Source organism: Pinus tabuliformis, chromosome 3_1 (assembly GCF_031772625.1).
Source record: "Pinus tabuliformis cultivar Carrire ecotype Pingquan chromosome 3_1, CPIR1, whole genome shotgun sequence".
Classification (NCBI taxonomy): domain Eukaryota; kingdom Viridiplantae; phylum Streptophyta; class Pinopsida; order Pinales; family Pinaceae; genus Pinus; species Pinus tabuliformis.
Window position 1 is genome coordinate 523841242 of NC_142301.1, and position 25052 is coordinate 523866293.

At 39.4% G+C, this 25052-nt stretch overlaps 1 protein-coding gene across 3 annotated transcripts in view; it reads right to left on the reverse strand.

The window, feature by feature from the left end:
• The window catches only part of LOC149188128 (kinesin-like protein KIN-7D, mitochondrial), a 295893-nt gene that overhangs the window by 106578 nt on the left and 164263 nt on the right, over positions 1 to 25052 (reverse strand). For all 3 annotated transcript variants that reach the window (XM_089411595.1, XM_089411593.1, XM_089411594.1), the window contains exon 8: positions 17694 to 17772. In XM_089411595.1, the coding sequence (XP_089267721.1) occupies positions 17694 to 17772 (79 nt within the window). The remainder of the gene's footprint in view (positions 1 to 17693; positions 17773 to 25052) is intronic.

Below are 25052 nucleotides of genomic sequence, written 5' to 3' on the forward strand. Positions count from 1 at the left end.
CCCCTTGATGCCCCCTACTAGGCTCCTTATGCCATTTCTCTACCACCTGAGCCAGCCATGTGGTCCCTCACCCATCTGTATTGATCGTATGTTTGAAGGTAGGCCTCCCGAATCTAAAGGTATGTCTTGTCATTTGATAATTGAGTATTGGATTTACTTATCATGTATACTTATGGGTATGTGGATTGATGGGGGGATTCGGCGGAAAAAGTGGGCTTAGTTTGTACTCTTGTCTCCTTCATCTCTTTTGGTTCTTACCCTTGAACCTTAGTCCTGTGGGATCTCCTTTATTGACCATTTGATTCTAGGGTGGTACTACTTAGGAAACCTTGGATTTGGGTGCATGGTCCCGCTCCTTTACCCGCATATATTACTCCCTTCCCACTCATTATACCACATTCATCATTTCTCCCACCTGGGTCCACATTCCCATTATGGGTCCACATAGGGCTAGCCTCCCTATCCTCTTGCCCTCACCTTGGGTCAAGCCTAGAATGATGCCCCAGAGGTTGAAGCAACTAAAAAAGGAAGAAACGCATAATTGGCCACATTTAAGAGGAATTGTACCACAAAATGCAAAAGATGGTTAGGACAAAAATAATTAGCACTTGGGCAAAAGCCAACACATGAGCCCTACCCTCATCCATGGCCATCACACTCATTCCATAGGCCCTAGATAAGCCTCCTTTATCATTCAAGAATCCATGATTGTCCCAACCTCTGGAAGGCAATGAACAGCCTTTCTTTAAAGGGGGTAATCACTATTATATCTTACAAATCATGTTCTTGTCCTTTGAGCACCGAGCAGTTAATTAAAGAAAATTCATAAAAGGCAAAGGCATATAAAGAAGTGTGGAAAAATCAAGATCAGAGACCTCATGTACCACGACTACTCTCTCCTATACATCACATACCCAGGTGTGGGCTTCCCCTTATCTAGCTACCCCTATGCCCCACTATGAGGCCCAAGGCTGCGCCTCTCATTCTCTATTGCATCTCACTTATTTGTCACTTGCCACCCCCATTAGAGGGATGTACCTTGGACATACTATCCCCTTTAAAGGTTGAAAACACCTAATAAGGTACTTGGCTAACCCCCTTTGGAGCCTGGAGACACTAGTACATGTCAAAGCCCACTACGGAAGGGCATGCCATTATGAAGTGCCCTCGTTGTTATCCATGATTTGTAAGCTCTTTTATTATTTTAATGACTTGTTGTACTAGAAGCCTAGGGGATGCATTGGATCTTATGCAAGATTACAAGCGGTTTCCATTTTGGTTTGCTCTCCCTATATGGGATCCTAACCCTAGAGGTCTACATTGGCACATATAGGGTTTGCATAGAGAGCCATTGGTGTCCACAACAATAGACAACACTCCACGGATCTTCATGGATGTTCTGAGATTACTAGTGATCCACTTTTGGGATGATGGTGGTATGCTTGGTACATTATGCCCAGTGGGACGCCACAAGAGCCCCACACTCTTGACAGGTATCCCAAGACTTGCACGATGTCATGGCAGCATTCATTCCACCACTTGGACCCTTGCAAAGGATCTCGGATTCATATGGAGACCCATGGGGTCATCTATGTGCCCTCATACCCACTGGGGCACCACTGGTCTACTACTTGGAGAACAAGGGGCCACCCTCTTGTCCATCATATTTCGAGGAACTTATTCCTCAATATGGCACTTCTAGATATTATTGAGCCTTTGGAGGGCCCTACGACATGCACATATTATTATTTGGCCCCTTGTGAGGCTTCTTTTTACATTTGTGAGCTAGTTTGGTGGGCTTGTCACCAATAGTGGTTTTATTTGCAAATTAGTGTAGGCCCATAAGCTAATTTGAACTCCTTAGGAGGCTATATATTGAGGTTAGATATACTTATTTATATTTGACTTGGGATCTCTCTAATCACAGAGAATTTTGCACTTTTTCCTTGCTGGATATTTTTGGAGATGGATGAATTTTGATGTACGGATTTGGGCTATTTCTCTTGTCTTGGAGCTTTATTGAGCAAACGAAACGTTGGTTGGATATACTCTATAATGTTGTAAGTAAATTTTGATGCTATTATTCTTGTTGTTGCATACTGCTAAAATTAGGGCTACTTGTTGCATTATCGGAATGTGGAATTGAGCATGTTTTAGCTAATTTGACATATGGGCCAATGTTATAGGAATGAAATGTCCTAGAGACTTATTTATCTCGAGAAGCTTGCATCATTTGCTTTGGAGTATAAATGTTTGAAGGTCACTTTTCTTTTCTTTCTCTCAACATTGGACAAACTTGACTTTCTGCGCCTCCTTGATCAAGAAATCAAGTTCTTGCTCATCATTAGCCTTGACTCCATATCCCCAAATGAACTAGGCACTGATCCCTCAAAAAGGGTGATCATTTCAACCTCTTTTAACCATTTTCCCCTTTCTCCCCAAGTTTGGCCCCATTAGGTCACCAAGGGCATCAATTTCTTAGGAATTGACCCAAGGAAAAAATTCGATCTCCACTTCGCTAGTGGGTCCCCTCCCTCTCCTCCAAATTTGAGGCAATTCTAATGGTGGAATCTCCATAAATATCCAACCCTAGCTCTAGAAACAAATTTTTCCTAGGCATCCCCAAGGCTAGATGGAAAGGACAAATGGCTCAATGGGTTCCTCGTCCCATTTCCCCAGAGCAAGAAGTATTGGATTACGTGAAGGGTAAAATCCCTGAGCCTCCATGAAACGCACTAGCTGCTACAAAGAACAAGTACACTAAGGGTGGAAGGAAAAGCACATGTCTTGCCTGCAAAAAGTTTGCCCATTATGCGAGGGAGTGTCCGAATAGAAGGGACACATCACTTGATGATATCAATCATTCCAAGGGCATCTACAATGATCGGAGGAATGACAAGTACAATGGCAAAGGAATAAAAGGAATTCAGGTCATCAAGGAAATGGTCGACTCTTCAAGAAAGCGAGGAACACCAGGTATGAAAAGGTTGTTTCTGATATGCAAAAGGAGTATTTTCTAATATTGGCCCTCTTCACTTTGGACTCGTTGGGAAATTGGCTTATTGATAATACTTCTTCAAGGCACTTCATCTGATACAAGGAAGCTCTCTCTAATTTGATAGAGAAGGAGACAATCGTGGTGATTATTCTTGTAGATGATGCCACGTATCCCGGAAAGGGTGTAGGGAATGCTACCCTTCAATTGAATGAGAGTAGCACAATTCATTTACAAGAATTTATTTATGTACCTGATCTCAAGAAGAACCTGGTGTCCATTTCAGTAGTGAAAGTCAAAGGTTTCTAGGTGGCATTCATTGATGAAAAGGTACGTGTTTGAAAAAGGAATTTTCAAGATGCTTTTACTCTTGGCTTCAAAGTTGGCAATTTGTATCAAGTTGCAGGAAGTCCAATGGAGACCATGTCGTGTGTCACATTCTATGGCACCAGAGGTCTGCCCATCTTCATTGTGGGGCCCCTACTTGGTGTGAGACGGATGGTGACAGGGATGCCTGAATTCATGAAGGTACATGTCCGAGATGTACCAAAGGAAAACTTCAAGTGGACCATTCCCCTCATGTAATAGCAAGACCACAAATGTCGATCAACCCGAGGGGTTTGAGATTCATGATCAGGAATCTCATGTATGCAGGTTGAAGAAAGCTCTCTATAGTTTGAAGCAAGCACCCTGGGCTTGGTATGAGAGGATTGATAGCTATCTGATGAATCTGTGATTCACTAGTAATGAAGCCGATCCAAACCATTGCTTTAAGGTTGTGGATAATAGACCTCTCATACTGGTACCTTATGAGGACGACCTCTTTCTGGCAGGTGCAGACTCTCTCATTTTCAAGAGTAAGAGGAAGTTCGATTCTGGATTTGGAATGATGAACTGCAAGCTTGTGACTACCTCGATGAAGCCTAACTTTAAGAAGTTATGCAGTAGTGATGTTGGGCCTGATTTGGGAGATGCCTATGAGTTTCATAAACTCATACTAGAATTGATGTTCTTGGTGAATTCTCGTCCAGATATATGTTTTGCAGTTGGCATGTTGTGCTCATTTATGGTTGAGCCTCACTGGATTGGTGCCAAGAATCATTTGAGATATCTTCAGGGCAAAATCTCTCATGGATTGAGATACACTGCCAGAAATGTCAAACTGCTTGATTATTCTGATGTTGATTAGGCAAACAGTGTGGACGATCGCAAGTGCACTTATGGGTGTTGGTTCTCTTTGGGTTCTACTTCGATATCCTAGATGAGCAGGAAGCAAAAGTCGGTTGCTTGGAGCACTGCTGAGGCCGAATACATAGCTAAGAGTATGGCCTCATGTGAAGTTGTCAGGTTGTGGAAGCTCTTCAGTGAGTTGTTTGGACACGTATTGGATACCATCGTGATCTTCAATTACAACCAGAGTGGGATTCGATTGTTGAGGAATCCCATGTTCTATAACCGCTCCAAGCATATATACATCAAGTACCACTTTATCTAGGATATGGTACAACAAGGAGCAAGAAGGCTCCATCACTCTAGGACTAATGTGCAGGTCGCCGATATTTAGATGAATCCCTTGGGAAAGGTCAAATTCCTGATTTTCCGAGAACGATTAGGAGTCGTGGAGAGACTCTCTCCTGAAGGTCTTGTATGATATGGACATTGAGCTCTGGGAGCTCCAAGGAACTTGGGGTACATCTTGGAGCGATGAGCAACAATAGGGTGAGTGGTTCAGCCTTCCCCTAGTGGTTTGCTATGTACAGACGATGAGTGGTTCATCCTTCTCCTGCTGAGACACAGTCATAAGGTGAGTGGTTCAGCCTTCCCCTATTGATTTGTTGCGTATAGGGTGATCAGTTCAACCTTCCCTTGGGATACCCCTATGTTGCGGGGGAGCGCCCCCCCCCCTCGAACCCGCTCCCGAACCGCGCTTCGGGCGGGAGCGGCTCGGGAGCGCGCTCCCAAAATCGCTCCCGGACGGGAGCGATTTTCGGGAGCGCACTCCCTTAAAAAAAATTGCGCTCCCTGGTCTGTCAGGGAGCGACTTAGGGAGCGATCGCTCCCGAGCTCCCGGAGCGATTTTTAATGCCCGGGAGCGATCGGGGAGCGATCGCTCCCTGATCGCTCCCGGGCATTAAAAATTGCTCCGGGAGCGATTTCAGTCGGGCTGGGAGCGGGTCGGCTGAAAAAAAATCCGCCGGACTCGAAATTTCAAAAAAATTTAGAAAATTTTTTTTATTTTATAAGCCCAATGGGCCAAAAAAATTTCATTTCAACTTCATTGAGCAAGAGATTGAGAGCTGGAGCAAGAGAAAAGGAGCAAGGAGCAAGAGCTGAGGAGCAAGGAGCCAGAGCTGAGGAGCGAGGAGCAAGTGCCAAGGAGCGAGGAGCAAGCCTGCAGAGGTAAGTAACTTAATCATTTAGTTAGTTTAGTTGGTTAGGTAGTTAATTTGGTTAGTTTAATTTAGCTGTTTGAGTTTAAAGATCATGTATTTAAATTAAATTAATAAATTAAATGAATTAATCCCAATAAACTAAATTAATTTGCAGATTCAAGACTCAAACCCTACAAACATCAAACACCATGGACCTGGGGATATTTATTGGCATTTTCCTCTTCCTGGTCCCTTTTATGGTTATTATGGTGGTGGAGAGTAGGAAACGGAGGGGGCCTGAAACTGAAGAGGTAGATGAAGAAGTCGGAGGAAGTCAAATGGGTGAAAACCCCAGTGAGGAGGAGGTGGAGGAGGGTGAACATGACCCTCAAAAAACTAAACAAGACCAAACTCCACTATGGAAATATGTTCAAAGGGCTGAAACAGGGAGAGGGGGTGGAACCACTAAATTTCATTGCCCCCATTGCAACACTGATTGCACAGGTTCATACACCCGTGCTAGAAGACACCTCTGCGGGAAAAGGCCATGTGATGGAGAGAAACAAATAGGAATCAAAACTTGTGCAGCGGTGTCAACAGCAGATAGAGCCAAATACATAAAGGAAGAGGAGGAAGCCCAATACAGAACAAAAGGATCAAGGGGTTTCTTTGAACCAAGCTCACAAAGAACTCCTTCAGCATCCTCCCAAGGCAGTGGATATGGACATGGAGGCACAGGGTCATCATCTTTACGCCGTAGAACCATATCAAATTTCCTTGATGAGGGGTGTAGGAATGATGTGGATTCAAAAGTTTACAGGTTTCTCTATGCATGTGGGATACCATTCAATGTTCTACGCTCACCTTATTGGCACGAAATGGTTTCTGCCATAAATGATGCCCCTAAAGGATACAAGAGCCCTGGGTATGACAAGGCAAGAACCGTTGGCCTTGATCATGAAAAAGCAAAAATATCACATTCTTTGAATAAAATGACAAGTTCTTGGACTGACTATCGGGTGTCCATTGTATCTGATGGATGGACAAATGTAAAAGGCAAGCCATTGATAAGTGTTCTTGTTGTGTCTGTTAGTGGCCCCATCTTTCTAGCTGCACATGATTACTCAGACAAGTTCAAGACCGCTATCAACATTGCAGAAGCATTACTTGAAACAATTGAGCGTATTGGCCCATACAATGTCATCCAAGTCATCACTGATAATGCTGCTAATTGTAAGGCAGCGGGAGCAATTATTGAGGATAAATACCCCAACATATTTTGGTCTGGATGTTTGGTTCACACATTGAACCTTTTGTTGCATGATATTGTCAAAAACAAAAATGCACAATACAAATGGATTGGTGATTTGTACAAGAAAGGCAAACAAATGATAAAATTTATTACAAATCATAGCAATACCCATGGCCTTTTCCGCAATCACTCGAGATTGGAGTTGCTGAAGATTGCGAAGACAAGATTTGGTAGTTATTACCTCACCTTCAGGCGCCTTGTGAAGGTAAGAGAGGCATTAGCTAGCATGGTATCAAGTCCACATTGGCAGGTATTAAAGGAAAGGGCTACAAATGCAGCTGACATGGGAGGTTTTGAAATGGTGGAGGAGGCCGCTCTTGATGGGCAGTTTTGGACAAGTGTGAGGCAGGTATTGGATTTCACAAAGCCAATTTATCACATGATTCGGTTTGCAGATACAGACAAACCAGTGATTGGCGAGGTGTATGAGCAAATGGATACCATGTTGGGGCAAATAAAAGATATTGTTCATAATAGAGATCCCAACTTGTACAAACTAATTCATGATTGTGTGTGTGAACGGTGGAATAAGCTTAATGTTCCACTACATTGCTTGGCGTATATCCTTACGCCAAAATACTACTCTTCATCTTGGTTGGGCAAACCTGCAGCAGGAGGTGGGGTTAGGACCAAACCCCACTTAGATCCAGAGGTAACTAGAGGATATTTGGAAGCATTAGAAAAATTGATACCTGACAGGGAGGAATGTGCAGCTGTGCGCCTTGAAATAGGCAAATACCTCAGTGGCAGTGGTTTGTATGGCAACTTCCATGCAATGGACGACAGAGATAAATTTGATACTCTCACATGGTGGGAAACATATGGCAGCCACGGACTTTTGCCAAAATTGGCAAAAAAAGTTCTTTCACAGGTTGTAAATTCTTCTTCTGCAGAGAGGTGTTGGAGCACCTACAGTTATATACATAATGTGAAAAGAAACAGACTCAACGAAAACCGAGCAGAAAGCTTGGTTTATGTCCACTACAACTTGAGGTTGTTGAGCCATTACTGTGATCGGGCTAATGAAGATCCCACATAAAATTTGGGACAATCACCCTGAGGACGACAATTTGGAGGATGGCATTGTACATATTGAAGAACTAGAAGAGGAGCTTGTAAGGGATGAAAATGAAGCAGCTGCAGCAGCCATGCCACCTCCACCTCCACCATCCAGTAGCAGTGCTCGGGGCCCGAGTCTTGTTCCATTGTTGTCGCCACCTCCATCGGCATCGACACCCTCGCGTGGAGGCTCTAGTTCTGGTCGTCGGTCTGTGCGGGAGACTCCTAGAAGACCACCACGACCTACTTATACTCCTGGAGACTCTCGTGGCAAGGGCCACTTGTAGATTTACAGTTTACTTGTCTTTTTTAGTTTCTATTAGACTTTAGTTTTCATAACTGTTGAGTTTTGAGTCCTTGACTCTTGACTCTTGACTCTTTCATATCATTATGACATTATGATATTTTTTGTAAACATTATATCACTGTGACAATGAAAATTTGAAGCTTGAAGTTGGGCCTTGGCAATTATAACTCATTGGTAATGATTGTGAATTATGAATATGATGCTTTGTGAAAGACTAAAGTTGTTTCATTTCATCTCATTATTCATGTTTCATTTTATAAATTTTTAACATTTCATATCATGTTAACAGTTAGAAGTTAGGACTTAGAAATATCTTCGATATTACTTCTTGTAATGGTTAAACTTGGCTTACAAGTACAACTTTGGTGATCAATGATGATAAATGTTATTGAATTTTCAATTCTGAAAGCTTGAAGTTGAAACTTTAATATTGAATTTGATGAATCATGATTTATAAGACTCAATATTTTGCAGTTGTAATATGTATTTTACTAACTTGTGGACATGGTTGATGACGATTATAATTTCTAGATGATTGATGTGATATGGTTCAATGATCAATTTATGTTTTTTTATGCTTTTTATGTCTATTTCATCATTCTACATGTTTTTGTTGACATATATGTATCAAAAATTAAAAAATATAAAAAATATATATATTTTTAAAAATTCGCTCCCGGATTCGCTCCCAAACCGGGAGCTTCTGAAAATGGTCGCTCCCGCCCCCGCTCCCAAGTAACATTGGGATACCCCATGGCAACATATAGGCAGGATGAATGGTTCATCGTTCTCTTGCTGAGACATCCTACCCATGCAGTCTGGGACTGATGGGAAGTATTTCCCATCTGGCCATTGAGTAGGGAAATGAGGATAGGGACCATAGTAGTATTGATGGATGCATCGTGTTACTACCATACTCCCTATGCTAGGATGATATTGATCTGGGATCAATTGGAATGGACTTCGGGTCAGTAAGAATGGTACGATACACTCCCTTTATTTGGAACTAATTTCGGATCAGTAAGAGTGGTATGATACACTCTCTTTATTTGGAACTGATTTTGAATCAGTAAGAGTGGTATGTTACACTCTCTTTATTTGGAACTGATTTCGGCTAAGTAAGAGTGGTATGATATACTCTTTATTTGGAACTGACTTCGGGTCAGTAAGAGTTGTATGAGACACTCTCTTTTATCTCGAACTAACTTCGGGTCAATAGAGAATGGTATGATACATTCTCGATCACTTCTTCTTCTTCATAGTTCAGCAGAGAAGAGCAGTCTAGGCCACTAATGGCAGATATAGTACAGACTACCCAATGGATTAGCAGATGGAGTTCTCCCTAGTTGAGAGGGAGTGTTAAAATTGGCAACTAGGGCCAAACTCCATGTGGGTCTTCTTATTTATGGCAGTGGATATTTTTCTTGGATTGCTCTCGTTGAGAGGTGTAGGATTTGTTGTCGCACAAAATGTCTAGGCAGCGCGACAACGCTCAAAGTAAGGGTTGTCACTCTTAAATCCTTACTCACTCCGTTTAGACTCTCTCCTAGGCAAGTCAAGGGGGGTAGTCCCTAGGTAAATGGATGAGAAGAGCCTATGAAAAACAGACTCTAGGAGATTTTAATGACGGAAAACCTGATGAATTTAAACGATTAGACAAGACACAACCATAAGATAGAAACAATTATAGACCAGTGCCTTCGATATTTGAATCAACCATCAATAAAACAAGTTATCTAGATCGATTTTCAATATGTGATGAAAAAGTGACAATAACACTGCAGCATGCAAAGAATTCCAGATCTAAAATGACTATCGTTAATGACCAAGAATTAATCAATCTTTTCCAAAAGCCAATATGATTTATCGCACTAGACTATAGAAGAATTGTGAGAATTTAAGATTTAACGTTTAACATCATAAACACCAAAAAAATTTAAAACTAATCAATGGGTCAAAAAATTGAAATTTTAATGGGCCATAGGCCACATTAAAATTTTTAAACGTTTAAATGAAAAACCCCTTAATTTAAATCCTTAATCACAAACTTTTAAAATTTTCAGAATTTTTAGAATTTTTTTAAAGATTTTTTAAATGCTTTTAGATTTTTTTTATGTTTTAGGATTTTTTAATTTAAAATCAAAACCAAAATAAAACAAAGTGAAATAAAACTAAGTGAAATAAAAAGGGAAAAGAAATAAGATAAAACCAATTTCTTTTTTATGTTTTTTATTAAAATGAACCCAAACCAATGACCAAAAAAAAAAGAAAAAAAATCGAATTTGAAAAATGACTAAATTAAGTCAAAAGATCAAACTAAACAAAACTATGCATACACTAACCCTAACTTACGCATACCTATTAAGAAAATAGTGAAATTTATGTTTATTGTGTGCAGGTGAGTCGACGACAGCGAAGAAAGGAGTAGGATGGATAGGTAAGGAGAACGCATGCTTGGCACGTAGCGGATAATGGTTTCGATGGAGGGTTGGCAGCAGTGGTGGAAGGGGAGCTGCGTGGAGAGAAATCTGGAGAAAACCGCGTGGAATATAGAGGCTTGTTTGCAGGTGATGAGGAGCGATGCATAGCAGCGGATTTGTTGAAGCGATGGTTAAAGCAGGTCCAAGGATGGAGCAGAAAGTCACTGCGTGGAGTGAGCCGAGTGTTATTTAGTGGTAGCAAAGGGGAGCGATGGAAGATGGGAGATTTCGAAGTGAGCAGCGGGAAGGATTAGCGAATAGGGGAAGATCTGTTGCAAAGAGGGAAAGGAAAGAATATGCAGCAGATCAATGGGGAAGGTTGTGTATGGAGCAGGTGTGGCAGCAGGCAAAGAGCTAGAGGAACAACAATGTAGTTGTGGGAGAGATGAGAGAGTGAGGGTTCCAGCTTAAAAAAAAAATCGAAATTTTTCAGAAAAAAACCCCAGGCAGAAGACAGAAATTCAAAATGATTTCAGAAATTTCCAGATTTAAAAAATTTTCAAACCCTCAAACTGTAGAAAGAATGCTCCTGCAAAAGCTAGTTCTGAGGCCAAATCTTACCCTCCAGGGCCTAGATCTGGCTTCAAAATTAAACTTCACCTTCAGATCTGCAACCTATTCCTGAAAACAAACAGCCAGAACCCGAATATGCAAAAAATAAATGAAACCCCAGAAACCCTAAGTCAGAAAAATAAAAAAAATTACAGATCTATGTACATAAATGGCATATCTATCAGATCTAGGGAGTGTGAGTCCGACTCCGCTCCCAGATCTGATGATCTGCGGCTCCCAACAGCCAGATCTGACAATTTAGCACATAAAAATTAAAATTTTTTGAATTTTGGAGGAGGTACTAAGCTTGAAACCCTTCATGCATCACCCATAAAAATAATATCTTATGATAAGCCTGGGATCAAATTCAAACTGGGCTCTTCAGAAAACACGGATCGGGAGTTGGCTGGTTCAGCCGAGAACTTCCTCAAACGCCCGATGATCTAATAATCACGGATTTTCCTGCAAAACTCAATTCAGCGGTCAACATAGAGCAAGAAAACGATAATAAAATTCAGATCCAATAGAGATACCTGCTATTATATTCAAAACTTAAATTACCATTCAAACCCCAGCAATTGAGCAAGATACCTGTACTCAGATCGCTCTTCAAAAAACTATATCAATGGCCAAAAAGAAATATATGCATGAAAATAATACATCTTACAACATTTCCATGAAGAGTAACATCACCAAAAGTTAACCCCAATGTCTTTCTTTATTGCTCATAAAAAAGATTACAAGAGAAAGCTTTTCGCTTAGCACACGATCAAAAGATCGGATCAATCTGACTGACAAGATGACCTCTTATTTAAAGGTAAATCTTCCAACGACTAGTTCGAGTGATCCTTGTCAAAGTGATCTCGACCATTGATGAAGATCAAAATTTCTTTTAATCTCATCCGTCGAAATTTTAAATACTGAGAAAATTTCGAAATTTTCAATTAAATGCATTTAAAAAAAAATTGCATTTATTTCCTCAAAATTTTGACTTTGACTTAATCCCAGGGACCCAAGGCATTAAATTTAGCAAAATAATCAATTAACCTTAGACCCTGGACTTGTTAAGATTTAATTTTTTAAAGGATCCATGAATTTTACCTCTAGAAAATTTAAATTTACCTCGGACCTAGGACCTGTGAGGGGATAAATTATTTCTCTAACCTTCAAGACACTTTACATCATGATTTTTACATTTTTTACATTTCAAGGGAGAAAACCCATTTGCAAAAGACCCTCACAGACTACCCAGTTCTGCGACACAAATATAATCTAGCAAATCAAACAATTTGTAATAAAATAACCTAACCAAATAGTTAAGATTATTCCCAAATCACTTTTACACAAACTCGATCTAGAACACTAGGACTCCCTAAGATTCAAGTGACGAAATCCATTCCGGCTTTGGGGTAGGCTAAAGGAAAACTCTGCTGACCATCCGAGAATGGAACGGTGAGACAAAAAACCTCCCGGAATGTAGATCGCTACAAGAAAACTAGGTTTACCTAGGTGATTACATACACGACATGGACTTGCTGAGATTATTTACATTATACACATGCAGACTGGGTTTACATTATAAGATGATCCTCAGGCTGACGATGATAGCTGGATGGCAAGAACACATCGATTAGGCGCTATCCCTTTCGCAAAAAAGGGGGCGTACTGCTATGGGTCGTTGACACGTAGTGGTCAACAGGATTGATCTAAAGATCTTCTGATTCCGACATGTATTCATGGAGATATGAATTTATTTGTGTTATGTGACAATTCGTCAAAGTCGACGAGCAACCAAATTACCCCCACTTGTCCTCAACGTTTTATTATAAATAGAGGTGGCCTTCAAGTCATTTGGTCACTCATCTCTTGTGATCTCTTCCTCTCCACTTGTTTGGGTTTTGGTGGAAGGAGGAGTCTCTAAGAGAATACGTTGTCCTCGGGAGAAGGTCTAACGCTGCCCTAGAGGAGATGCCCTAAATCTAGATGCAGTCATGGAAGAGAAGGCCCTACGCTGCCCTAATGAAGATCAAATCACAGCCATGAAAGAAGCCTTAATGCAACCATAAAAGAAGCCTTAACGCAAACATGGAAGAAGTCTTAATTTTGTCATGGAGATGACCTTAACGCTGTCATGGAAAAGGCTCAACGCAGTCATGGAGGAGAAGACCTACATGCTGTCTAAAGAGACCTATATGCTGCCCTAAATTACTGTCATTAGACATCTAGATGCAGGCCCTATGGACGTGTCTTGGAGGAGGATTATCTTATTGAAGAGAAGCACCTACGCTGCCCTAAAGGAGGCTCTCCTACGCAGTCCTAGGAGAGGCTTTAATGCAGGCAAGAAGGCACCCTAATCTCAGCCCTAAAGGAGATCTAACTACAGCAAAGCATTAGCCCTAATACATTGTCCTAGGTCGCAGTCATTAAGGGTTTGTATACAGCAAGGAGAGGCCCTTAACAAGCCATCGCTGCAGTCCTAACAAGTGTCTTATGTCATTGTTCTAAAGCGCTTAACACAGGTCCAGTAAGACACTAATCCGATGTCCTAAAAGACTATCAGCCACAGGTCCAAAAGGAAGATTTAGACACAGTTGTGAAGGCACTTTAGTAGCCCTATTCGCAGCAATAAGGAGGCCCTGATCTACAGTTCAAGATGCTCCTATCTTCAGCTAGCCGCAGTCAATAGATGCTGCCATACACAGTCAAAGGTGACTTCATTTCAGTCTATCAAGTAGCGAGTTAATTCACTGTTCTAAGTGGTCCAAATACGCAGCCCAAAAAGGGGACTCTAATCTGCTGTTTAGAGATGTCCTCATGTGCCCTAATCACAGTTGGTTGTCAGCATGAAAGTGATGGTCTGGGATTGTATAAGGTTGGTTTCTTCTTGAAAGGGGACCGTGTTAAAGAAGCATAGCATCAGACATGTTGGGGTGTTATTGAAGGGACATGCCAAAATGAAAATGCTACCTGAAGACTGTGTTAGGCTGCAGGACACAACACCAGTCTTGCATTTTGTGTAAGTATATGAGGGATTATATATGCCCAGATCTTCAGCTAATCTAGGAGTTGTCTTGTGAGACATTCTGCTGTGATCTCAGGCCATCTTGATGACTATTAGAGGGTTGTTTGGTGCTGCTGCAATATGAGATGGACAGAGCTATTAACACTGGTTCATATTACTACTTTGAGGAATAGTCAGCTATCTAGGTGCAGCATGGTGATGGAATCACTTTGGAGAATCAGTTGTTGAATGTTTGCCTTCACCTGAGTTCAGAACTGCAGTCATCAGATCTACAACCTCATGACGTCATCTTCATGGTGATGATCTCTGATGTCTGATCTTGTCAAGTCAAAGCATTGACTTCTGATGTATATGTATTATCTCTCTCTGCTGAACTATTGAAGAATATAAGAAGAATTAATAAAGGGTTTCCCCACATTGGGGTTTGTCCCTGGCCGGCACCACATCTTGTGTCCTCTTGTCTTGGCTTGTTTTCTGATGTTTATGTTTATGTTCTATCTGCACTTTAATATCATGCTGATGTGATTGCTAATCTGAATGTTGTCATTGAGCTAAAAATGAAAAATTGAAGTAAATTGCTGTCAGTATAGAACATACCTAAAATTAACACTATACTATATCGTATATATATATATATATATATATATATATATATATATATATATATATTTTCTGGGTAAAGACTATTTCTATTAAAAAAAGATAAAAATATTTACAGAGAGGCCTAGACCTCTGAGGGGGCAGAAGCCAGCCCTCCACCAAAGAAGCTTATACATATAGCATTCTTCAATCATCTTACATAATTGAGCGACTTTGAAGCGAGAATTGAAGTATGCTAGAAGACAAAAAGCTAACCAGACCTATAGTTGACATAACAGCTTCAGAGGCAACTCTTCGTTTGCTGAGATACAAGCTTTTGAAGCTACCATTACAAAAAAGTCAAAAACCAGGCTATCTAGTCCATAAGTGTTTCTGAACTGACAACTATAGCGATTCATACTGATACCAAAAACAATGCCAGAGGCATGATCAGATAGAACAAAAACCATAGAAGCATAACCTGAGGACGACAGATCATAGAGGAGAATGCTGACAGAGCATTTGAACCAGAATTCTTTAATCATGAGTATGAGAGTCGGTCGCGTCCTTGTTTACCTGGCTAGGAGAGCCAATCCAGGTAACCATTTTGTTATCTTCAGCATCCATAACACTGCCATCTGGAGGGATTACTAGATTCAGAATGCTTCCTGAAAAACGCACTGGTTCACAAGCAAGAACTTGATCCTGTGAAGACGCTGGCTGGGGTTGAGGGGCTTCCGGGAATCCATCCTCGTTCTGCATATTGTCAGCGTTGAGCACTACCCCAGCAATCTCACCCTGAAATTCGCTTGCATTCTGAGACTGAGACTGAGACATGGAAATGTTGTCCGAACTGCTGGGCGCATCTTCCTCCTCTGTAAAATTAGAGTAATATTGGCAGAAATCAAAGGCTTATTGAGCCTGCTCCTGAACTTAAAACGGGTGGTTTGAAAGGAACTATTCAAAGAGGGCCGAGAATGATCAAAAGGCGGGGAGGACGGAGAGGCAGAGGCTAAAGGAGTGATGTTCTGAGGAGCAGAACCACCACGACGACGTGAGACTCCGCGATTGCCCGAATTACCACCACGACGAGGGACTCCGCGACGTCGAGCCATGGCTGGATGAACAGGGAGCTTAGGCAGAGAAGATGACCAGAACTGGAGGGGAGGGGACCAGGCACAGGCTGAACAAACCGAACTGAAGAACCAGAGGAGCTTCCAGACACCCTGAACAGAGCAAGGTTGCGGAAAAAATAACGAGCAAAGGAAGAAGGGGCTTCGAATGTCATCTGCAGAAACCAGAGAGCGGGCCATGGTTAAATCACCTTGCCGAATTTCTCGAGCCGGATGCGCATTGAATGCCATTAACAGAGCCATAATGCTGCGCCTTTCAACTTTCATATCATCTGTTGCAGGAATGTGTAAGCTGCGTCCACCATCCAAGTGCCAGGACAGCTGCCGTGTCTGCATGTGGCTCATTAATTCATATTAATAACACCCGCATCCGGGTTCGTATATATTATATATTAATGCCACGACTGCCCACTATTAAATTGATGTGTTGCTTCAGAATTGCGGCGGTCAACAAGATGTTGGAACGACGGAATGAGGGGACAGCAGGAAAAAAGGCAGGGGTACAGCGAAATCGAATCAGTGGATTGCATCGTTGAGGGAAAGCCAACGGACAGGGATAGCAGATGGTGCAGCGGTGATATAAGTCACGTAATGACAATGGAGAATAGGTGGATGATCAATAGCAGAGAACAAAAGTTGTGTTGTACGCACAGTGGCAGCACCACAGTGGTGGCTCTGATACCACATGAAGCACAAAAACTCAGCAATTAACAGCAATGATATATATATCTTATTAATAATTGAATGATGACTTACAAAGTGAGAGGTCCTGGCTTAAATACAACCTTGGGTGCCTCTTGGTGAATGGGCATGATCTTTCATCATGCCCTATGCCTATTAAACTGATAATTACAGATAACTAATTTTTATGTAACATAAAGCCAATGCAATTTTGTTAACACTGGTCATTGCAACCTTTTACTCTTTTTGAAAAAAGTATAAATGTACAATACACTCTTTCATTGTCACAATAAAAGATCGAAAAATTGGGATAAAGGGTGTGAACCAAAAAAATATTGAAAGATCCTTTTTAATAGAGTTGAAATGACCAAGTTCTGAGGAGTTGATCTAAGATTGGTTTTTCTGTTTCTAGTTCTTACTACTTTGAACTGCATCTTCCAAATGACTTAGAGTTGATCTGAATTGATTCTGTAACAAATCTGCTACAGAACCAATAGATCAATTTATGAAGTGATCTACATCAACGAGTTCAAATTGTACCTAGTAGCAAACCAAAAGCCATTGCAACAAGCTAGCTAGTGGAGAAACACACAGACACAAGCACTTACATATTGCTACAGTAAAAGAACTGATTCAACCTCATTTGAGGAGTTAAGCAAATGTCAGAACAATATAATATGTTGATAAAAATTCATCTAAAGTTGTGAAGTTCTGACATCTATATTGATATTCACAAATCTATTTACTGTTGTGAACGTCCCTTTTAGTCATGTGTCTATACAAGTTGTTTAGCAAGATCCATACAAGTGGTAGAATAATTCAAAGAAGTTGTACGCATAGAGAAAAATGAAGCAACCCCAAATTTAGCAATGTGGACTGCAAAGAAAGAAACAGGGCTGTCATACCAAAACTAGTCCAATCTCCACTTTTCACCTCACTCATATCAAATAGTGGATACAAAGTATTGTATGTAGTAAGATTAAGGAAAATTCCAAAGCATTTCAACCAAAAAGACAGTGCGCTTTGAACAGAACCTATTGATAAAAACTAGAGGCAGAACTTGTCACTCAAAGCTCGATATGCACCACACAAATTTGTAAGTGCAATAAAAATCTAGCTCAACAATGTCACTCCGAAAATGATTAGAAATAGTCTCACAAATTTAGACAAGAAGAATATAATTAATATTTTTATCAAATACCTTCTCCTGCAGCAATTAATGAAAGTGCATGTGCAGGGGACAAGACAACTTCCTCCTTAATGCCCTCAACATAAGTACCCTGCATGATATGAATCAAAACAGAATTCAGAGGAAAATATACAACACAAGTTACAACTTACATCAACAAAGTTAATGGAATAGGAAATGCAAAAGGAATAATAAAAAACCAAGATATATAAAGCAACACAACGGCCAATTGTCAAGCATCAACCAAAAAATTGAAAAAGGACACATGAAGCCAAATGGGACATAGCTCCGAAATTTCCACTGAAGCAAAGTTACACATACACAAGCTTTGTGTTTCAACAGCACACTATATGGCCAAAAAATATGCTAATGCAGTAAATCAGTTATTTGAAAAACACTATGATTACAGAATTTGCAGACATGACGAAATTACATATCGGAAAACAATAAAGCACAAAGATAATAGACAATAAACAACAACGATGGAACTGCACAAACACTTTCTCTGATAAAGTAGGCATTATAACAGTTCTTAAATATACATTGTAGAAAGGAAAATATGAACATTAAAATAACTGAATCATCGCAGCAAATGACAAATTCTAATTGAATGCCTCATTTCTTAAAATAAGATTTCATCTCTTATCAGATTGCCTACAGCTCCACTTCAAAGAACTTGGAATTCACAATTAGCTTCTCATAGTTCATGTTGTTGCTATCAAGAATGCTAGTAATCTCAATTATTATAACAAGGCAAATAACAGAAATTCTCAGCAAAAAAACTTAAAAGACCATGCATCCCAGAACGAAAGAACAATTATCCCTCATATAGTGAGTTCAAGATTCATTAAATAGTGTCAGAACAATCTGAATGGATTTAGGTACATTCTATTTCAACTATGTCACAACATTTTCATATTCTGAGCTAAGTCACTTGACACGGGGACACGGAACACCCAGGATAGGCAAATTCGAGTGTCCAACATGGGCACGTAGACCCCCCAGAACAGGACACATAGGACACGTTTTATATATATATATATATATATATATATATATATATATATATATATATATATTTCTCACACAAATTCTCATTCATGATACAAATTAAGACATAGATCTAGATTCTACATTGTAAATTTAAAATTTGTAAGTTGTACAATGTAACATTATGCATACAAATACAATTGTTAAAAATTCATCAATGATCCAATAGGAGAAAGACTAGAAACTGCAGTTTTCTCATTAAGTCATCAAAATCAAAATGTGTTACATAGGTAGTAGCAATGCTAATGGTAAATAGAAATAGAAAAATACTAAACAACTACAAGGTAGACCGTAGTGGGTATCTCATCAATCATCAATATCATAATCAAAATCAGCATCACTGTCATGGTCACCACTACTCTTCTCCATTGCATCCTCCTCCTCTGTATCTGATGTCTGCATTTGTTAGTGTGGAGGATGACCCCTCAAGAGTATCACCATCATCAAAAGTGACAAGCTCTAGCACTGGTCATTAAGATCCAAGTTGGCCAATGCCAACTCAACACTGTTGTCCAAACCCATATCATCAAAAAAAACATCCCACATCTTTCTCTTTCCCTTCAACCACTCATCCCCATGCCTGTAACTAGGACGAACATATACCACTGTCTCTGCCCTGGGTTGCTCAAGCCTGCTCTTCATGACACTATACAAATACCCATATGTGCTCCAACTCCTCTTGCAACAAGAGGATGAAGCCACCTGAGATAGGAGCCTCATGGCTAACTATTGTAGAGGAGGGCTTGTTGCCCCATGAGTTTTCCACCAAGAATAGGGTTTCTTAGCCCCCCTGTCTCTAATCACATCATAGCCTGCAAATCGCCCAAGGCCAGTGGAGAACTCTGCAAATACATACTCCACCTTATCAAGCGATGCCCTCTCTTGAAGTATCTGCCTCAATGCATCCTTCCTTCACTATGAGATTTCCCCATCCATCTAAGAAGGGAATCTATGGGAAGGTCCACCATTCAACCAGTCATGGTTGTAGTATTTTGGGTTCAATGGGTGAGCCAAACAATGCAAAGGTGTGCAATTCTAATCCCATTTGCTAACAAGAATATCTTGTATGGTGATGAAGAAGGCCTCCAATGATGTCTCATAGTCACAGCACTCACTTTATAAAATAATGGTTGTCACAAACTCAATCATGGAATCCCATCCCTCATAAACCTCTCATAGGATGGGTTGGTCTGTATCTGCAAATTGTAGCAAAGCAACGATAGGGTCCATGATCTTAATAGTGAGATCTACCCTCCCCCACCAAGCATCATCTAACATTGTGTCCTTGACTCTTTTTGAAGTTGCTTGATCTGTCTTTCTCCGAAAAGACCAAAATTCTAAAATAACCATGGCCCAAAGAGTGGTCTTGACCTCCCTCAACCACTTCAACATGATGAATGAATTGGCAAACTCTGTATCTACAATCCTCAACAAAAATAGATAGGTGTACTCCTTGCAGATTGTGAGGGCATTTGTATGATTTTGTACAAAGTTGCATGTATGTCGTGCATCCTCAATAATACTTCCAATCCAAGGCAAATCAAAACCAATAGTTTTAAGTGCTAAATTCAAGGAATGGGTAATGCAAGGTGTCCAAAATACTTATGGATATTTAGCTTTCATAATCATGCCAGTAGCCTTGCAAATAGGTGCATCGTCTATAATGATTTGTACACAAGAATCAACAACTACATCTTCAATAACTTTAATGAACAACTCATTAATATATTGTGCATCCTTGTATTGTCTAAGTGCATCCACTGGTTTCAAGAAAACTGGTCCATTCAAGGAATACACCATGAAGTTGATGAGTGGGTGGCGTGCTAGATCTGTCTCGTCTTTCTTTGCCTTAGTCAACAATGTGGTTCTAAACTTCCTTGACCCAAGAGGCACTTACCTGATGGAGCCCTTTGAGTTAGAGCTCGGCACATCTCAAGAACTAAAGGTGAGTGTGAAGCATTAAAGGATATGAAGTTCAGATAGAAAAGAATGCAATGGTGATATCAAGCTCTTCTTGCCTGTCTTTCTGAACAACCTTGTCCATTGGACCAAGTGCCACTGCCTTTCCTTTTGCTGCTTGACTCGCACCCCCACCAAAACTCTCAAATGGAAATTTATGTCATTGCTTTTCCTCAAGAATGGAAGGGGATCATTATTCTTGTTTTTTTTAGACGATACAGCCACCTATGCCACACCAACATTGCCTCTTTTTCCATTTCATTCCTCTTAGCTAAAGACACATGTGCACATGCTCAAATTCCACATCCTGGTAATGCCAACAAATGAGCTTTCACATGGTAATAAGTGTTGTTGAAATCATTGTTGCAATAGTTGCATTTCCAAGCAACATTGCCTCCTCCCTTCAACTTGTTGTCTGGTCGTTGATCTCTTGTGACATATATCCACAAGGGATATTTGCTTTCTTGCGCCTGTTGTCTTTCTAAATTTATTCTACCATCAATATTTGAAGTTGATGTTGCAGCCCCACTTCCAATAGAGGGAACACTTGCAGACCCTAATGAAATTGGAACGGGAGGGGCATCACCAATGGGGACATTCTTCCCCTTCCTCTGTCCCTTCACTGCTATCCTTGATTAAGCCATGAATCTTGTAAAAACACATAAAGAAAAAAAGCACAAACTTGTAAAAAAAAATGGACATGCAAACTGTTGTAGCAAAAAAGAAACAAAATGCACTTACTTATTGCTTGAATCACCTCCAAAATGCTCCCAAAGCCTTTGCTAGTCACTCCCACACACCCATAGCAACAGTGACACTCAAGAATGACTAAGAAATGGCCCAAATCAAGCTTTAAAGGCCAAATCAAGCTTTAAAGGCCGCACAACACACTTTTCAAAGGGACACATGTCCCAAAATCAAGACTCGTGTGCCCTTCGGATTTGACCCGCATGCCCATCGAATCCCACGTGCCAAGGCACGCTGTATACGTGTCCTAGAAAATCATGTCTAATTTGTGGGATTCGGGACACGGGGAGGGAGGACGAATCTAATTTCTTCGATTCTGAGATTTCGATACTATGTGTATGAGGAAAATACACAGATTTAAGACAAAACCACATCTTAGGGCTATCTTATCATAAGGAATGATACGAACAGAAGTTTATTATCACAAAAATATTCAAGTTATCTGGAATACGAAAATATTCATTATTGGATAAATAATATATTATATATAAATGTTTGAATGTACAGGTAATATGATTGAATGCAATCAAGTCTCTGTATATAAAACTAGGCGAGATTGCCCTACGGTAAGGAATCATGTCTTTTGGGACATACCCTTTCATAATTAATTATACAATTTGTTAATCATTATCTAAGTCACCTGACACGAGGATTCGGGACACGTAGGATTCGGGATTCGTGGTGTCGGATTCGGGAAACGCTGACCCCGGAACAAGACACGGTTAGGACACGTTATATATTATTTTATTAAAAAATATATATATATATATATATATATATATTTAAATATATATATATATATATATATCTTAAAAATTAGTTATTAGCATATTTCTTACACAAATTTTAATTAATGATACAAATTTATTGATTTCAAACATAGATCTTCATCTATAGCTATTAGCATGCATAGTACATACAAAATTCAAATAAATGTCAGTGGTACTGGTCACATAAATGAGTTACTAATGAAATTTCCCTGTGCCAAGTGTGCCAAATAATTAGAAAATTTTCAGTACTTTCTGAGCTGTACTGGAGCACTTTGAAACAAACAGTGAAAATTATAATAAGGTTATGCCACTGTCATATTAGATTTATGCACATTGCAGATGTGAGGGGTTTTTATGTTGATTTAAGTTTGATTTTCTCACTGTTATGAAACTAATAGGACAGCTGTAGCAAAATGATGAAGTAGGAAACATTAGGAGATCAAACCCTGGAGGCTCAACCACTAGAAGTCTAGAACCCACTTGCACGAGAACCTAACTTCAATGCTTCTGCAAACCCACCAGGGATCAGCTCAAGAAACAAACATTTGCTGAAGCCTGACAGTGACTGATATGAAAGAAAAGGAAGAAGATAAAGCAAAACAGTCATTGCCAGAGAGCTTTTGCACAACTCCCAGTCTCAGAGTCATTGATGTATATCAGTATTAGCTTCCAATTTGGAAACAGTGGTCTTGTTGGTCTATACAGAAGCAGTGAATGCGAATGAAAACAGCGAACTTAAACCCCTAAAAACGAATCCGAAACCAAAAATCGTTCCAAAAATCGTGACACGTTCCAAATTTTTCTGACACGCTCATGACACGACGTACCCGGATATGACACGATGAGTCATGGAAATATGACACGTGTCAGGACAGAATCGTGTCCGATTCGTCCGATTCGGGATTCGTCCAGGGGTTAGGACGAATCCGGTTTCATAGATCATTATTTATCATTATTATTTATATTATTTTATAAATAGTTATATTCATAACATTTCCTTCCCCTTTTGAAATGTTTTGTCCTCAAAGCATATGAATGAAAAGGCTTGATATACTTTTCTTTACGTTGTAATGTCGTCACAACTTTTCCAATTCTTAGAGTTCTCATCTTCAATGATGCAAGCTGATATGAACTTCTAAATGTGGAAAAAATTGTCACACTGTAAAATGATCTAGCCATCCCAATTCAATCTTCTATGGAACCTTGCGCTTACTCGACACCTGAGATGAATTATTCTCTCAAGGCTTAAATGTATTGGCATCATTATTTTTCGAAACATAAGTCAGTTGTCTTTATCTTGAGTGACATTAATAAGTTGATTGGTTGAGATAATTGCTCTTAAGATTTGGATGTCGATAAACTATTTTTGTAAAATGATTTTCTTTTAACATACTTTAGCATTTTCTTGAATTATTTTTGGCATATGATATTTAATTGTGTGCTAATGTTGCTAGGTTGACAACTGGACCTTCATTTAGAATTTCCAATGTTCAAAAAATTAACATTGGCAAAAACAGTAAGGGTCCAAAATATATCTTCTCAATAAAACGCGGCATATTTAAAAAAATACAAAAAATATTCACTTTCAAAATTAGAAAAAATTGGTCCACGAGGCATAGAGCAGACAATGGCAGAGTGTTCTATTAAACCACTTCGTGGTGTAAAGGTCATCAATTCGCAACTCCATGGGAAAAAATCCAACCATGCTAAGGGCTAGTGTGGCCCAGGCTGAGTGAGATTCCCAAGTGATTTTCCCAACCTAGATGCCTCTGGGTCACAACTACTCAAGCCACAAGTTGTGTGGTAATCATCTCAGGACTCATATTACTTAGCAAATAAATAAATTAAAAACAAAAAAAATTGGAGAAAAACGGAGAAAATCAGCGAAAATCGAAATAATCTTGAAAAAAAAGTAAATAAATAAAAATAAAAATAAATAAAATAAAATAAAATAAATAAATAAATCACGATTTTTCAAGACATACCGAAAAATCGATGAATTTATCAACACTGAGAATTTCCATCATTTGAACTGCAACATCCAAGTGTCTTTGCTTCAATTGCATTGAGATCCTTATAAATTATGATATTATTTGGAGCAAGATTTGTTCTCTTTTCTTCAACTTGGATTATTACTTTTGAAAACTTCGATGCTCCTTTTGTAATAAGTTCTTCAAATTTGTTCTCCAATTATTTCTTATCATTTTTAAGTTTCTTAATTTCTATACATAGATTTCGATTATGATGTCAGAGACGTGAAAGCTCCTCAACTTCTAATTCATCAAATTTATTTTTAATGTTTTGATACTCATGTTTCTTATTTTTAAATGTTTTAATTTCTTCTAACAATTTTTAGTTAAGGCCCTTTAAGCAAGAATTTTCTTCATCATGTTCTAATATGCCTTCAGTGAATTTCCTCTCAAAATCTTCCTTTTCTTGTTCCAGTTTCTACTTCGTAGCCTTGGTCTTGTTGACTTGTAAGAGTAATTTATGACTATGATCTTTTAAATGAGGAATTTCTTCATGCTTATCCAAAATAGCTCATTAAATTATTTTTACATTTTAGATATTGACTTCTGATTTTCCTGACTGATTAATTATATATTGTCCAGATCTTTGGATGCAGCTATTATCAATTCTAACTTCATTGTCATATCCTGGAATGTCGTCATCTTCTTATTATAGGCAAATATTTTAATTTTTTTCTCCATGTTTAACATGAACATACCGAATTCTTTAAACTCAGGTAAACCTAGAATTATAATGACATCTTCGTTAAACATAATTACAACACAAAATTGAAATATACATTCATAATCATCAATTATTAATTATAATTATTATT